At 43.4% G+C, this 15,893-nt stretch overlaps 1 protein-coding gene across 11 annotated transcripts in view; it reads left to right on the forward strand.

Annotated features, from left to right (window-relative positions):
- Positions 1 to 1,973: 1,973 nt before the first annotated feature.
- LRCH3 (leucine rich repeats and calponin homology domain containing 3) overlaps positions 1,974 to 15,893 on the forward strand; it is a 120,863-nt gene continuing 106,943 nt past the window's right edge. For 9 of the 11 annotated variants that reach the window (XR_012095637.1, XM_073023803.1, XM_038003167.2 and 6 more), the window contains exon 1: positions 1,975 to 2,275. Coding sequence is in view for 10 of the 11 variants with exons in the window: in XM_073023803.1 (XP_072879904.1) it covers positions 2,014 to 2,275 (262 nt within the window). In the remaining variant the exon portion in view is untranslated. Of the gene's footprint in view, positions 2,276 to 15,893 lie in introns of all 11 variants that reach the window. The other 2 variants (XM_008009714.3, XM_008009722.3) reach the window with 2 other exon arrangements.

Consider the following 15,893-nt stretch of genomic DNA (forward strand, 5'->3'; position numbering starts at 1 on the left):
TCTGGCAACTAATTTTACAGCATTGTAGCATTAGTATGGAATATATGAATAGACAAATTAGTCATTGTAGTTGAAATCTCCCTAAAAACATAAATTAAAAACTGCCCTTAAATAGCTTAATATCTTTTGAATAACAATTTTAGGAAGCCCAGGATAACAAAAACCTATATATGCATCGGACAAATGTTATTTGCTGGGGTTGACAAATACGTCACCCACCATTGTGACCCATGCTCATAACATATTGATTATGTATCGTGGAACTTGTTGCTGAAGTAACTAGAATGTGTTGAGAGTTTATAGAACAGCTCTCTGGGCAGCTGTTTTAACTAATCAACTTTGGCACTGGGATTAAACATTTTTTATACCTTCTAGCATTTAGCAATTCATGCCAATTGAGGTGTCATTGAAGAGTTGGGGCTTGAATGAGAGGATCTCTCATCCTTATTTTTCTTTTGCTTTCTGACCCGAACTTTCTGACCTGTGGTCTTTATATCCTCCACATGTTACCACTATAAGTCGTATCTGGATGCGTTCATGCTGATCCATCTTCCAGTCTCACCTTCCAGTTGGTCCTACTTCATAATCCTTCAGGTTTAATTCAAAACCCAATTTATCCATGATACAGTTTTCTCTGAACTCGTAAGTAAGCCCCATCACTCTTAGCCCTTTTTTGGGCTCATTCTCTAATTGGCCTGTCTGGGTTCCATAATTAGATTGCAATCCTCCAGGAAATGGATTGTATCTGACAGCCTCTTCTATTTCCATAGTAAATACTAGCTGATTGACTGTTGGTAAAGTTTACATCATATAGCAGAAATGGCTTCTTCAGTAAACAGACTGAAGAATGTGCTAGAGACTGGTTGCAATATAAGTGAGGTCTAATTGGTTTTAAATGAAGCATTTTCCATTCTTTCATTACTTCAGTGGTTTCAATTTGGAGTATCTCTTCGATTCTACCTTTAATTCCCACATTTAGATTATGGTCAGATCATTTTCTGTTCCTCAGTTTTGGCTCCAGACCAACGTTTTAGATTTTAATACTATTCTAATCTTGCTTTATCCAACAACAATAAAATCTTGCCAAAAGGACAAGTACTATTGAAGATATTTCTTGTATTTTCATTAAGAAGAGCTATTTTATAAAAGGGATGGATGATATAAAGTATTTATATAACGTTTTTAATGAGAATTTTGAGCCCAATTAGCACATGTTTGTTTTCTCCCCAGCAACCATAGTTAAGTACATCAAATCTCGACTTAGATCATCTGGTAATACAATGAAGTTGGGAAACGGTTTAGGTCGTATCTCAGAGGGTCCTCTCCTCTCACCATCCAAGTTTCTGCAGCAACAGTGTTAAGAAAGGATCCTGGCCGGGCGCGGTGGCTCACGCCTGTAATCCCAGCACTTTGGGAGGCCGAGGCGAGCGGATCACCTGAGGTCAGGAGATCGAGACCAGCCTGGCCAACATGATGAAACCCCGTCTCTACTAAAAATGCAACAATTAACCGGGCGTGGTGGCGGCACCTGTAGTCCCAGCTACTCGGGAGACTGAGGCAGGAGAATCGCTTGAACCCGGGAAGCGGAGCTTGCAGTGAGCCGAGATCGCGCCACTGCACTGCAGCCTGGGCGACAGAGCGAGACTCCGTCTCAAAAAAAAAAAGAAAGAAAAAGAAAAAGCTTAATTTAATGCTTAGTCTAATCCTCCACTACTGAGGGAGCAAGGCGGAGAAGTTTTGATGCGGAGCGTTGTCTGGAAGATGTTTTCGTAGAGGCATTTTAGAAATGCCCCTGGGAGGGTAGAGTAGGGGCTGCCCCGGATTTGTGAGTCCGTTTTAATTCCCCTTGAGAAGCTCGCCATGTGGGCGGGGGCAAGCGCCTGGCTGCGCCGAGGGGCACCGCGGTGCTGCCCGTCACGGGAACCGGCGGGGTCCGGGAGCCCCTTTCTCCGCCCACCCCGCGGTCCGGCCGCGCATGCGCCGAGCTGAGGGCCCAGTGTTGTCGGCTGGGAAATGGCGGCCGCGGGCTTGGTCGCGGTGGCCGCGGCGGCCGAGTACTCTGGCACCGCAGCGTCGGGAGGCAACCTCCCCGGTGTTCACTGCGGCCCAGGCTCCGGGGCAGGCCCCGGTTCTGGCCCGGGCTCGTGGAGCCGCTCTCTCGATCGAGCCCTGGAGGAGGCGGCGGTCACCGGGGTGCTGAGCCTGAGCGGCCGGAAACTGAGGGAGTTTCCCCGGGGAGCGGCCAACCACGACCTGACGGACACCACCCGGGCGGGTGAGCGGGGCGGGGGCGCCTCTGCCCGCGGGAGACCGGGCGCCGGGAGCCGCCCCGGCCGGGGGAGGCGGGTGCGGGGAGTTCCGGGAGCTCGTCCTGTAGCGCCGGGTCCGGACCCGGGTAACGGGGAGAAGCCGACGGCCCAGCCCTCCGGGCCTGCGCCAGACCCGAGCCCGCGGAGAGGCGGCGGGCGGCGGCATCCCGGGGAAGGGCGCCGGAGTGATTGATGGATGGTTTTTTGGTCTTTCTGAGGAAACTCAACTTCTGCCGCCGCGGAGGGTGGACCTTGCCCCGCCCCGGTTCCTGCAGGCCCTTTCGGATTCGGGGTGCCGGATGGAGCCCCTCAGAGATCCGAGCAGCAGGGCTGCCTCCGGGCGGGCTGCATTGTCCAGGGAGGTCGGTCTCAGCCCTGGCGGTTTCCCGAAAGAAGTGTTGGGGGTTGTGTTTGAACCCGAAAGAAGTGTTGGGGGGTGTGTGTTTGAACCCGAAAGAAGTGTTGGGGGGTGTGTGTTTAAAGTGAACCCGAAAGAAGTGTTGGGGGGTGTGTGTTTGAACCCGAAAGAAGTGTTGGGGTGTGTGTGTGTTTAAAGTGAACCCGAAAGAAGTGTTGGGGGGTGTGTGTTTGAACCTGAAATAAGTTTTGGGGTGTGTGTGTGTTTGAACCCGAAAGACGTGTTGCGGGGGTGTGTTTAAAGTGAACCCGAACGCTGGAACTTTTCTTCGCCTCCATCTAGTTGACTTACAAAATAAATATACTTGTAAAAATAGCCAGAACCCACCTTCCGACTCCCTTTAGTTTCCTCTCCCACTCCTCATGTCCTCCAAAATAAAAGTTGAAGCAAGCTCCTTAGAAAAGAGAGTCTAACATATCTATGCTTGCTGTTCCTTTTTAAAGCATTACTTCGTGTTACGTATGTTTTCGAAAACAGGAAAGAGGCTAAGAAAGTAGGTATTATTTGGCTTTCTTAGTTGTAGGGAACAGTGTCTGGTGCCTGAGTTTGCAGTGAGGGGCATCACTGCCCACCGCAGCCTCCACGTCAGCCTCCCGAGTAGCTGGGACTGCAGGCGCGCGCCGCCACGCCCAGCTAATTGTGTGTGTGTGTGTGTGTGTGTGTATGTGTATATATGTGTGTGGTTTTTTTTTTTTTTTTTTTGAGACGGTATCTTGCTCTTGTGGCCCAGGCTGGAGTGGAATGACACGATCTCGGCTCATTGCACCCTCTGCCTCCCGGGCTCAGGTGATCCTCCCACCTCTCCTCCCCCAGTAGCTGGGACTACAGGCGCCGCCACCATACCCGGCTAATTTTTGGATTTTTAGTAGAGACGGGATTTCACCATGTTGGCCACGCTGGTCTGGAACTCCTGACCTCAGGTGATTTCGCCTGCCTCGGCCTCCCAGAGTGTGGGATTACAGGCGTGAGCTACCGCGTCCAGTCAATTTTTTTTTTTTTTTGTAGAGATGGGGATTCGCTGTGTTGCCCAGGCTGGTCTCCAACTCCTGGGCTCAAGCTATCCTCTGGCCTCAACCTCACAAAAGGCTGGGATTACAGGCGTGGGCCACTGTGGCTGGCAGTACTTGGTGTCTTATTTTATTTTAAAATCTTAGATTGAGTACGTTTTCTATGCTTTCAGCCGTTAAAAGTTGATAAGTATTACATATGATTCACTCATTTTGGAAAAATAAACAGAACTGTTAAACTAAATCAAGAAGCTGTTCTTTCCAAAGAAACTTGTGCTATAGTTTAAAATAGAAGAAATTAAATGCCTGCTTATTTAATCTCTTTTTGGAAACAGTTGAACTGAATATTTTTTAGTGAATTAAAGTTTCTTGCTAAGGGAAATATGAGCAGCCACTTGCCTTTTGTGTGTGTTCTGGTAGACAGCATCTAAAATTATCGTTCGTACCCCAGATTTCCTGCTTCTGTTTAGGAGACGGCTATATGGTATAGTGATTTCATATTGCTGTGAGTCATTTCAGTGTTACTACATCAAGCCTGAAGCTAAAGAACAAGTTGATTACAGGAGTCTATCTAGCTCATTATCTCACCTGCTTTTCAGTAGTTCTAGGAGCAACGTGTTGAGTCCTTAAGAAGTATTTTATTGACTAAGAAAATCCAAGTGCATTTATGGAGAGTAATAAGTAATACCAAAGAGGTTTTTTCTTACTGTGCCCTGAGTTTTTAAGTATGGCGTTGCCCACACTTTAATAGTTTTCTATAGAAACCACATTTTTTAGTTGACTTTTTATCTGGTCAAAAAGTGCAAAAAAGAAAAAGATTACAAGGTATTTTATAACCTATTAGACTAGATTCATTTCTAACATGTAGTAATGTCGCTTATGAAATATAAAAAATATTTGGCAGACCTTGGTCATTACCCAGTCTCTGAATTGTTTTAAACATAATGCTGATGACGTCATTTATTGAGTATTCACTATTTGTGATTCATTGTGTTAGATATTTTGAAATATATTGCCTTGTTAAAGGCACACAACAATTTGTGGATTAAATATCCCCACTTTACATGTGAGGGATCACCTGGAGAAAGTCATATGGCTATTGCCACTGCACGGTATCAGTGGTAGAATTTTGGCCCAGGTTGTAGCTATTATCACTCTACGGTATCAGTGGTAGAATTTTGGCCCAAGTTGTAGCTATTATCACTATATAGTATCAGTGGCAGAATTTTGGCCCAGGTTGTAGCTATTACCACTGCACGGTATCAGTGGTAGAATTTTGGCCCAGGTTGTAGCTATTATCACTCTACGGTATCAGTGGTAGAATTTTGGCCCAGGTTGTAGCTATTATCACTATATAGTATCAGTGGCAGAATTTTGGCCCAGGTTGTAGCTATTACCACTGCACGGTATCAGTGGTAGAATTTTGGCCCAGGTTGTAGCTATCACTCTACGGTATCAGTGGTAGAATTTTGGCCCGGATTATAGCTATTATCACTATATAGTATCAGTGGCAGAATTTTGGCCCAGGTTCGTCTAACTTTGTTCTTTCCACTGTACCGTGCAGCCTCTTCATGTAGAAATAGGTATTGCTGTTCCTGTTTTTACAGATGGTGGAAACCAGCATTTAGAGATATTCAATAATTTGCTCAAAGATCTGTGACTAAAGGACAGAGGAGGGGGTATTAGCCATGATTTAACTCTAGTTTGAGGTGACTCCAAAAGCCATAGTCTGTTTTTATGGCAGGTACTTTGATTAATTTGGGACCAACTTATGGTAGTTATTGGGTAGCTTAGACCTTATAGAAAATTTAAAGCCAAGTAAAATTAGTTGAATGCTAATATATAAAAGTTGCCTCACATACTGTTCCCTCATAACGTATAACGGGTACATGGTAGAGCTGTTGTCCTTCGAATTCATATCCTAGGGAACAGCATATATAACCCATATTTATAATTAGACATGATTTTGAATTTATTGGGAACGTTTTCTTGAGACTTTCTGTGCTGTTTATTTTAAAAGGTTAATCTGGCCAGGTCCGGTGGCTCTCGCCTATAATCCCAGCACTTTGGGAGGCCAAGGTGGGCGGATCACCTGAGATCGGAAGTTCCAGACCAGTCTGGCCAACATGGTGAAACCCGGTCTCTACTAAAAATACAAAAATTAGCCAGGTATGATGGCGGGTGCTTGTAATCCCAGCTGCGTGAGAGGCACAAGACTCACTTGAACCCAGGAGGCGGAGGTTGCAGCGAGCTGAGATTGTGCCACTGCGCTCCAGCCTGGGCGACAGAGTAAGTGCTATCTCAAAAAAAAAAAAAAAGAAAAATGAAAAAGGTTAATCTTTTGGAAAAGGGGAATATTTATTTGGGAATGGGTGACTTGATACAGTGGACAAGAAATCACAGAAGACTTCTTGAAGCAGAAAGGATATAACTTGGATTTGGGCAAGCAAAAACAAGAAGGAAAGCCATTGTAGGCAGTAGTGGACAGCATGCAAAAAATGTCAGAGTGTAAGGGACATCAGTTAATTTTCCCAGTCCATCATTCAGTCTCTTCTGGTAACAGGACTCCCATTTTCCTAGGGAACCACCCTCTCAGTTAAGTGAACCCCACCCTGATACACGGTATGCCAGTGACTCAGGCCCAGCTCATGGTCAGTCAGTCTACAGTCCATTGCTCTGGCCATAGTGATTGTTCAGAGGTGGGCACATTTTGCAATGAGCACAGATAAGTAACTGAATTTTTTGTTGAACTATTGAGAAAGAGGCATGCTTTGAGTCCTGGGGTTGCTGAGAGAATAGTATGTGAGCCTGGAAGTTACCAATAAGTGGAAAGCAGAACCAAAAGATGGAGACAGTGAGACCAAGTTCTGTTGGCAGTTTTTGTACCTTTGGGTCAGCCGCCATGCTTAAAGTCAGTGCTGTCTCTGTACTTTCAAATTATGTGAGCTAGTAAATTCTCCTTTCTGCTTAAGGTGAGTAAAAAAATTTTTTTTGTTTTTGAGACGGAGTCTTGCTCTGTCGCCCAGGCTGGAGTGCAGTGGTGTGATCTCGGCTTACTGCAAATTCTGCCTCCCAGGTTCAAGCGATTCTCCTGCCTCCGCCTCCTGAGTAGCTGGGATTACGGGCACCCGCCACCACGCCTGGCTAATTTTTATATATATAGTAGAGACAGGGTTTCACCATATTGGCCAGGCTGGTCTCGATCTCCTGACCTTGTGATCCGCCCGCCTCGGCCTCCCAAAGTGCTGGGATTACAGGCGTGAGCCACCGCACCCGGCCAGAATTTTTTGATGATAAAAAGGTCCTGACTAATACAGTGAAACCGCTCATGATACTGTGATGAGACCAATTTGGTCAAAATAAATTACTGGATTAGCGAATATAAGAGCTGCCTTTCACATATGAGGAAGCTAGATAGCCGATAGGGTTAGAGACAGGTCAGCGTTCGTTCAACAGACATTTCTTGACTAAAGGCTTTTGGCAGTTATCAGTGTACAAAGAGGACCAAGACATCCCCTGCCTGAAAGCACTCAAGGGATCTAATGGGGAGATAGACAGGTGGAAGGATTGTTTGAATTGTATAATAGCTAAACTTTTATGTTTTACGCTGGGTAATGTAGAGGAAGCAAACATGAGGCCTTATGAATATTTTTAAATCTAGTAATCTGGCTGGGTAGCTGCATGTAGAAAGCTGTGAGGGCACGAAATCCTGGTGCACTGAGATTATACTGGTAAATGAAAATGTACAAATGCTGACTGAATTTATTTAAGAAATAAAGGACAGAAGGAGTCCAAGATAACTTAAAACTGTAAGACTAGAAAGATAGTAATGCTATTGCTTATAATAGTAGCTGACATTTATTGAGGTCTTAACATATTCCAGGTATTGTGCTAGGCTGTGTGTGTGTGTATATATATATTATATATAAAACATGAACAAAAACAACCATAGTGAGTTTTTGACCCCATTTTACATGTGAGAAAATTGAGGCTCAGGAGATTAATTTGATCAAGGTCTCACAGCTAATAAGTGACAGAACTAGGATTCAATTTCTGATGCATTTGACCCTAAAACTTGTGTTATTGATCAATAATTATACTGACAAGTTAGGTTCCTATAATTTCTTTAGTTTGCCCAATATCTTTGAAGGCTTGGTAGCACATCTAGTGAATCATGTGGGACAAATAGAAACTAGAGTTTTAGAATGTAGAGTGAGACTTTGGGAGGCTAAGGTGGGTGGATCATGAGGTCAGGAGTTCAAGACCAGCCTGGCCAACATGGTGAGACCCTGTCTCTACTAAAAATATAAAAAATTAGCTGGGCATGGTGGCACATGCCTGTAATCCCAGGACTTTGGGAGGCTGAGATGGGATCACCTAAGGTCTGGAGCTCAAAACCAGCCTGGCTAACATGGTGAAACCCCTTCTCTACTAAAAATACAAAAAATTAGCCGGGTGTGGTGGTGGGCACCTGTAATCCCAGCTACTTGGGAAGCTGAGGCAGGAGAATTGCTTGAACCCTGGAGGCGGAGGTTGTGGTGAGCCAAGATCACACCATTGCACTCCAGCCTGGGCAACAAGAGCAAAACTCCGTCTTAAAAAAAAAAAAAAAAAAATGTAGAGTGAAGTTAAGACTGTGGAATAAATTCAAGAGAGTCATAGTGAGAGTTTATAAGATTCTTGGAGGAAGGACGTAGAGAATGGAAAAGGTAGGCACTGCCAACTCAGGGAGATACCAGCATTTTAAAAGGTGGAAAGAGGAATCAGTCTGGGAAAAAACAAAAACAGAAAAAAGATTCAGTAACTAGGCCTGTACTAGAATTCACAGAATCCTAAAACTAGGCCAGGCGCAGTGGCTTACACCTGTAATCCCAGCACTTTGGGAGGCCGAGGCAGGCGGATCACCTGAGGTCAGGGGTTCGAGACCAGTCTGCCCAACACGGTGAAACCCCGTCTCTACTAAAATTACAAAAATTAGCTGGTTGCCGTTGGCGGGCGCCTATAATCCCAGCTACTCAGCAGACAGGCAGGGGAATTGCTTGTGCCGGGGAGGCGGAGGTTGCAGTGAGCCGAGATGGTGCCTCTGCACTCCAGCCTGGGCAACAGAGCTAGACTCTGTTTCAAAAAGAAAGGAAAAGAAAAATCCTAAAACCAGAAGGAACCATAGTGACCTTCTGAGTTATTTCACAAATGAGAAGCAATCTGAAGCTGGGTGCAGTGGCTCATGCCTGTAATCCTAGCACTTTAACACTTTGGAAGGCTGAAGCAGGTGGATCGCTCGAGCCCAGGGGCTGGAGATCAGCCTAGGCAACGTTGCAAACGTCATCTCTTAAAAAAAATACGAAAATTAGTTTTGGTGGAATGCACCTGTAGTCGCAGCTACCTGGGAAGCTGAGGTGGGAGACTGAGTCTGCAGTGAGTGGAGATGGCGCCACTGCTCTCCAGTGTGGGCAACAGAGTGAGACTCTGTCTCAAAAAATAAATAAATAAAAATAGAAGCAATCTCAGATTAAATGATATGCTTAAGGTTATATAGTGAGGTGATACTGTTTTACAGAAGGCAAATAAGAGTCATAGCTGAAGCTTGAAGAAAACTTGAATGAAATACAGAAAACAAGAAACCAAAGACTCAACATTGCGGTAAAGCCTACAGGTGAGAGCAGGATGCTGTGGGGAGGTGGACTAAGGTTACACACAAAAAAAGGAAACAAATTGACATGTAGCAGGTGAACCAAAGTAATGCAATGTTATTGGAGCTATGAGAAAATTTTCAAGAAATTAATACTTTCTAGGTAAGAAGGATGAGGACTGCTAAAATGCCATTTAATTTTCCAAGGCGGCAGTCCGTAACTCACAAAATTATGGTTTCATTAGTCTTGGAAATACGGACTAGAGTACCAGGTCTTAATTTGAGATTGTGTTTTTTCTTGGATCGTTGTTTATGTCTATTTTGTAACAGTCGCACTATATGCACTATGAATTTTTCTAGAACTGTGCTGTCTAGTATGGTAGCAACTAGCCGTAAGTGGTTATTAAAATAGAAATGTAAAACTCGATTCTTCATTTGCAGTAGCCACATTTCGAGTGCTCACTAGCCACATATGTCATTTTGGACAGTACCTTGGACCCACCTCCTGTCTGTCATGTCGGACAGCACAGATAATAGAACTTTCTCATCACTGCCGGAAGTTATGTTGGACAGTATGTTAGACTCCCCTGGGATTGTTTTTAAAAGGGAAGGGGAGGTAGTAGGATGGTTTCTTTAGGGGAGGCAAGAAGATGAACCATAGATGACCATCAGACCAGTGTTGAGAGTAGGGGAGTGGCAGCAGTGTTGGGGCCAAGGATTTCCCAGGTTCCAGTTCCTTTTACAGTGGCTGTATTTGGGAGCTGGATGGTTAACGTTACTTCATATTATGACATCAAGTATGGCTTTAAGTGGTATGGTTATATACATGTTTCTCATTCTTTGCAGTTCATTTGTGAAATATCCCAGTTGTGCTTGGGAAAAATGTATGGTCAAGGTGGTAATTCACACAAAGGAATATTATTTTGAATTCCTGAAGCAGCCGGCAATATCAAATGAGGTGCAACTAATTTTAGAATCAAACTAGTCCTAAAAATTTAAAGCATTTCCCTATTCACTTTTAACTTTCTTCTTTGCTTTTCACAATTTCTAAATTTTTGTTTGAAGGAAGTCTTAAACCTTGGATTTAAACTGGTTTAACTTCTTATTTAAAGACTGGATAATAGATTTTCCCATTAAAAACAGGTTTTTGACTAGGTGCAGTGGCTCATGCCTGTAATCCCAGCACTTTGTGAGGTCGAGGTGGGTGGATCACCTGAGGTCAGGAGTTTGAGACCACCCTGTCCAACATGGCGAAACCCCATCTCTACTAAAAATACAAAAATTAGCCGGCTGTGGTGACACGTGCCTGTAATCCCAGCCTCAGCTACTCGGGAGGCTGAGGCAGAATTGCTTAACCCGGGAGGCAGAGGTTGCAGTGAGCTGAGATCGCATTACCGCACTCCAGCCTGGGTGACAGAGTAAGACTTCGTTAAAACAAACAAACGAACAAACAAAAAGAACAAACAGGCTGGGTGCAGTGGCTCACGCCTGTAATCCCAGCACTTTGGGAGGCCGAAGCGGGTGGATCCTGAGGTCAGGAGTTCAAGACGAGCCTGGCCATGATGGTGAAACCCGTTTCTACTAAAACTACCAAAAAAAAAAAAAAAAAAATTAGCCAGGCGTGCTGGCAGGTGTTTGTAAACTCAGCTACTCGGGAGGCTGAGGCAGGAGAATCACTTGAACCCTGGGGGTGGAGGTTGCAGTGAGCTGAGATCACACTGATCACCCCACTATACTCTGCTCCAGCCTGGGCGACAGAGTGAGACTCTGTCTCAAAAAAACAAAAAGCAAAACCCACAGTTTTTAAAAAATGATTTTCATATCATACAGAGTGGGAAGGTCAGCCACAGTCTTCTTAAGATTTCCAATAAATGCAACAGATTATATCCAGAATATTTATAGAATTTCTACAAACAAGAAAAAGACAACCCAGTAGAAAACTGAGAAAACACTTGAACTAGTACTTTACTAAAGAGGAATTCCAAATGGCCAATAAATATTTGAAAAGGTGCTCAACCTCATCAGTAATCAAGAGAATAGAAAATAAAACCACAGTGGGTACTGTAAAAGTTGATGATTCCAAGTACGGAAAGAATGTGGAGCAGTGGAGACTCATACGATGCTGTGGGACCTTGTGGGAGTGTGAACTGGTGCCTCAACTTTGAAAATGCTTTGGAACGATCCAGGAAGGTTTAATGTACATATAATACATATAAATACATATATTTATACATATTCTGTGACCCAGAAATTCCACTCTGAGATATATCCCTCAGAGAAAGTTGTGTGTATGTATACCAGGATATATAGCATGTATAAGACTGTCCATAGCATTATTCGTATTTGACAAAATAGAAAAAACTTAAGTGATGATCACCAGTAGAATGGATAAATCAATTGTGTGGCAATGAATGAGCTGGCCGGGTGTGGTGGCTCACGCCTGTAATCCCAGCACTTTGGGAGGCTGAGGCGGGTGGATCACAAGGTCAGGAGTTCGAGACCAGCTTGACCAACATGGTGAAACGCCATCTCTACTAAAAATACAAAAGGTTATCCGGGCGTGATGGCAGACGCCTGTAATTTTAGCTACTCAGGAGGCTGAGGCAGGAGAATCGCTTGAACCTGGGAGGCGGAGGTTGCAATGAGCTGAGATCACACCACAGCACTCCAGCCTGGGTGACAGAGTGAGACTCCATCTCAAAAAAAAAAAAAAGACAAGAAAATGAATGAGCTATATATGCAATTGCAGGAATGAACCTTAGAAAGATAATGTCGAGAAAGTGAAGTGTGAAGCATAATATATATAGTACAAATATATTTAGTAAAGTTCAAAAACAAAAAAATATGTACGTGCTAAAAGTACGAAGAAAAGGAAATAATTACCATAAAAATCAGGACAATGGTTCCCTCTAGGGGAGGAGCAAAAGGCTGTGATTAGGAAAGGGGGCTTTGTGTTGGGAGTCAGGGATGTATTTCTGAAGTATTGGAAATACTCTGTTTCATGACCTTGGTGGTGATTATATGGTTGTTCATGTTTTACTTTTTAAACATTGAATTGTACGTTTATGATTTATTCACTTTTCATTTATGTTCTACTTTTGTTGAGGCTAACTTCCTCATTGTTAACTCATGTATTTCTCATGGCCATCTCTTTTTAAAATCTCTTCCTTTCTCTCTACCGTCCTCCCCCTGAGTTAGGCACTTACTGTTTCCCTAATACCCTGTGCACATTTTTCTATTGTCACAGTACACAATATCATCTTTTCTTCCACTAGATTGGCAGCTTCTTGTAGGAGGTATATTAGTTTTCTGTTGCTAAGTAGCAAATTATTACAAATTTAACAGCTTAAAACACCACCCATTTATTATAGTTCCATAGGTTAGGAGTCTGGACTCAGCTGAACTCAAGGTTCCTCAAGACTGAAACTAATGTGTTGGCAGGCTGGGCTCTTACCTGGAGGCTTTGGGGAACAGTTTGCTTCCAAGCTCATTCAAGTTTTGGCAGAATTCAGTCTTTGTGGTTATAAAACTGAGCTTCTCATTTCCTTTCTGGTTGTCAGCCTCAGGCCACTCTCAGGTCCTGGAGGCCACCTGCATTCTTACAACATGGCCCTGTCTATCCTCAAGCCAGCATTGGTGTGTCGTCAACACTTCTCGTGCTTCCAATTTCTCAGACTTCCTCTGCTGCTGCTATCCACAGCATTCATGTGATGAGACTGGGTTTACCAAGATTGTGCCTCTTTTAATTCTAAAGTCAACTGATTAGTAAACGTCATGACATCTGCAAAATCCCCTCTTCCACATAAGGAAGATACTCGGGGTATGAGATCCTATATTCACAGTTCCAGGGATTAGAGTGGTGTCTTTGTCCATTTTTTGCTGCTATTACAGCATACCACAGACTGAGTAGTTTATAATGAGTAGAAATTTGTTGGCTCACAATTTTGGAGGTTGGAAAGATCAAGATCTAGGTGCTGCCATCTAGTGAGGGCCTTCTTGCTGTGTTACATTTTGTTGAAGATTTTTGCATCTGTGTTCATCAGTGACAGTGGCTTTTGTAATTTTATTTTTTGTATCTGGCTTTGGTATCAGGGTAATGCTGGCCTCGTAAACTGAGTTTGGAAGTATTCCCTTCTCTTCAGTTTTTTTAAAGAGTTTGAGAAGCATTGTTACTAGTTCTTCATTTGTTTGGCAGAATTCAGCAGTGAAACCATGGTTTTTCTTTGGTGAGAGACTATTACTAATTCAGTCTTTACTCATTAATCTGTTCAGATTTTGTTTCTTCATGATTCAATCTTGGCAGGTTGTATGTTCCTAGGAATTTATGCGTTTCTTCTGAGTTATCCAGTTTGTTGGTGTATAACTTTTGAGTGTTTGTTGAATGAATGGATGGGTGAATGAGAAGGCGAAAAGAATGATTGAGAGCCTCTTCACTTTCATAGCTTTGGAAATAGTGACACCTGACTGCACTATAAAGTAACTGGTTTCAGTGGGGACCCTGGAGGTTTCAATGATACGTAGAATTCAATTAGAACATTCTCAAGGATAATACTAGTGGGTATGCTTCTCTTTGGTGTGAAAAAGTCAAGCATTCAGAACTTTTAAAATTGGTATCATAGAGGATAAGAGAAATGATGTTACATGTGCTAAGAGTTGTCTCTCAAAATAAATGTCAATTTCTAGGTATTTGGAAACTTTCACAATAGATTCATTGATTATAATAAAAGGAATAAAAATGTTAAACCTTATATGGAGTGAAGGAGGCTTTCTGTTTATCCCGTGTTTTCAACTTTGGTAGTTACATAAGTCTCACTTGTGTAAGGAAAATCTTAGTCAGATAATGTGGTTATGCTTCTTTTAGCCTAGAAAATTTGTGGCTTCTGGCCATCCATTATCAAGTGACAAGCTGCAGCATATTGCTTCTCAGGCTTTGGTGTTGTGCATAAAATCACCTGGGGCACTTTTTTTAAAAAAAATACTTGTCCCTGGGTCTGATTCCTAGAGAGTTTGAGATCTGGGGTGGAGTTCATTAAACTACATTTTTAACAAGCATCCTGACGGTACTAGGTGCAGGTGGTTAAGAACCACTTGAAAAATACTTCCTTAGAATTTGCTACTTTAAGCCAGGTGTGGTGATTTGTGCCTGTAATCCCAGCTACTTGGGAGGCTGAGGCATGAGAATCACTTGCACCTGGGAGGTGGAGGTTGCAGTGAGCTGAGATTGCACCCCTGCACTCAAGCCTGGGCCACAGAGTGAGACTGTTTTTTGTTTTTTGTTCAAAAAAAAAAAAAGAAAGAAAGAATTTTCTCCTTTACTCTAAAAGTTATTTTGGAGGGTAGTAGTTTTTCACATCCGGTTCTATGGCATGCCATGTGGGTTCGCGGGCTCTTGTGAGAAATGCAGAATTACAGGCCTCATCTCAGAATAAGAATCTGCATTTGCATTTCAGCTTAAGAAGCACTGCTCTAACGTTAACCAGGTAACTCTTTTTCCAAAGGATCTCAGTAAGTAAATAATTGGCCTTAGTTAATTTAACCCCATATGATATGGGGTGACCAAATTGAATACTTTCAGCATCAGTCTATTAAATGAAAAGGGGACGGGCATGGTGGCTCATGCCTATAATCCCAGCACTTTGGGAGGCTGAGGCAGGCGGATCACTTGAAGTCAGGAGTTCAAGACCAGCCTGACCAACGTGGTGAAACCCCGTCTCTACTGAAAAATACAAAAATTTGCCAGGAGTGGTGGCGTGCACCTCTAAGTTAGTTCTAGCTACTAGGGAGGCTGAGGTGGGAGAATTGCTCGAACCGCAGAGGTGGAGGTTGCAGTGAGCCAAGATTGTGCCACTGCACTGGGCGACACAGTGAGACCCTGTATCCAAAAAAAAAAAAAAAACCCACACATTTTGGGGTGGCAATAAGCAAAGAAGAAAGTTACGACACCAGGTGCCTTGTTCCTAGGATATAATGCGCTGGACATACCATGGATATGTACATGGCTAGAGTTTGATGTTAGCAAACCCTTTTAGACTGGCCTTGCCTCAGCTGCACCCCTCCTTAAGTTATACTGGAAAATAAAAAAGCCTTCATATGTCCTCCTAATAGGTGTGGTAAGGATCCAGAGTGCAGAAATCCCATCATGTATCCAGAGCTCAATTATCTTGTCCTCACTCCTATCCTGAGGACTGGGGCTTTCTATCCAAAATTGTTATACCAGAAACAGGGCTCTATTTCTCACTGGTGTATTTGTTTCTAGTACCTACTTTTAAAAGACTATTACTTGTTCAGTTGCTTATCTTGCTTGTGAAGACAATGTTTAGTAACACGAGGAACTACAAACATTCTTGTGGTCAAATCAATAGTGACCATCATAGGTTTGTTAATTTTGCTGTTTTATCATAATACTTGTAGTTAGTAAACACTTCCTTATTTTCTTTTTTTTTTTTTTTTTTTGAGACGGAGTCTCGCTCTGACGCCCAGGCTGGGGTGCAGTGGCCGGATCTCGGCTCACTGCAAGCTCCGCCTCCTGG

Source organism: Chlorocebus sabaeus, chromosome 15, assembly GCF_047675955.1.
Source record: "Chlorocebus sabaeus isolate Y175 chromosome 15, mChlSab1.0.hap1, whole genome shotgun sequence".
Taxonomy (NCBI): domain Eukaryota; kingdom Metazoa; phylum Chordata; class Mammalia; order Primates; family Cercopithecidae; genus Chlorocebus; species Chlorocebus sabaeus.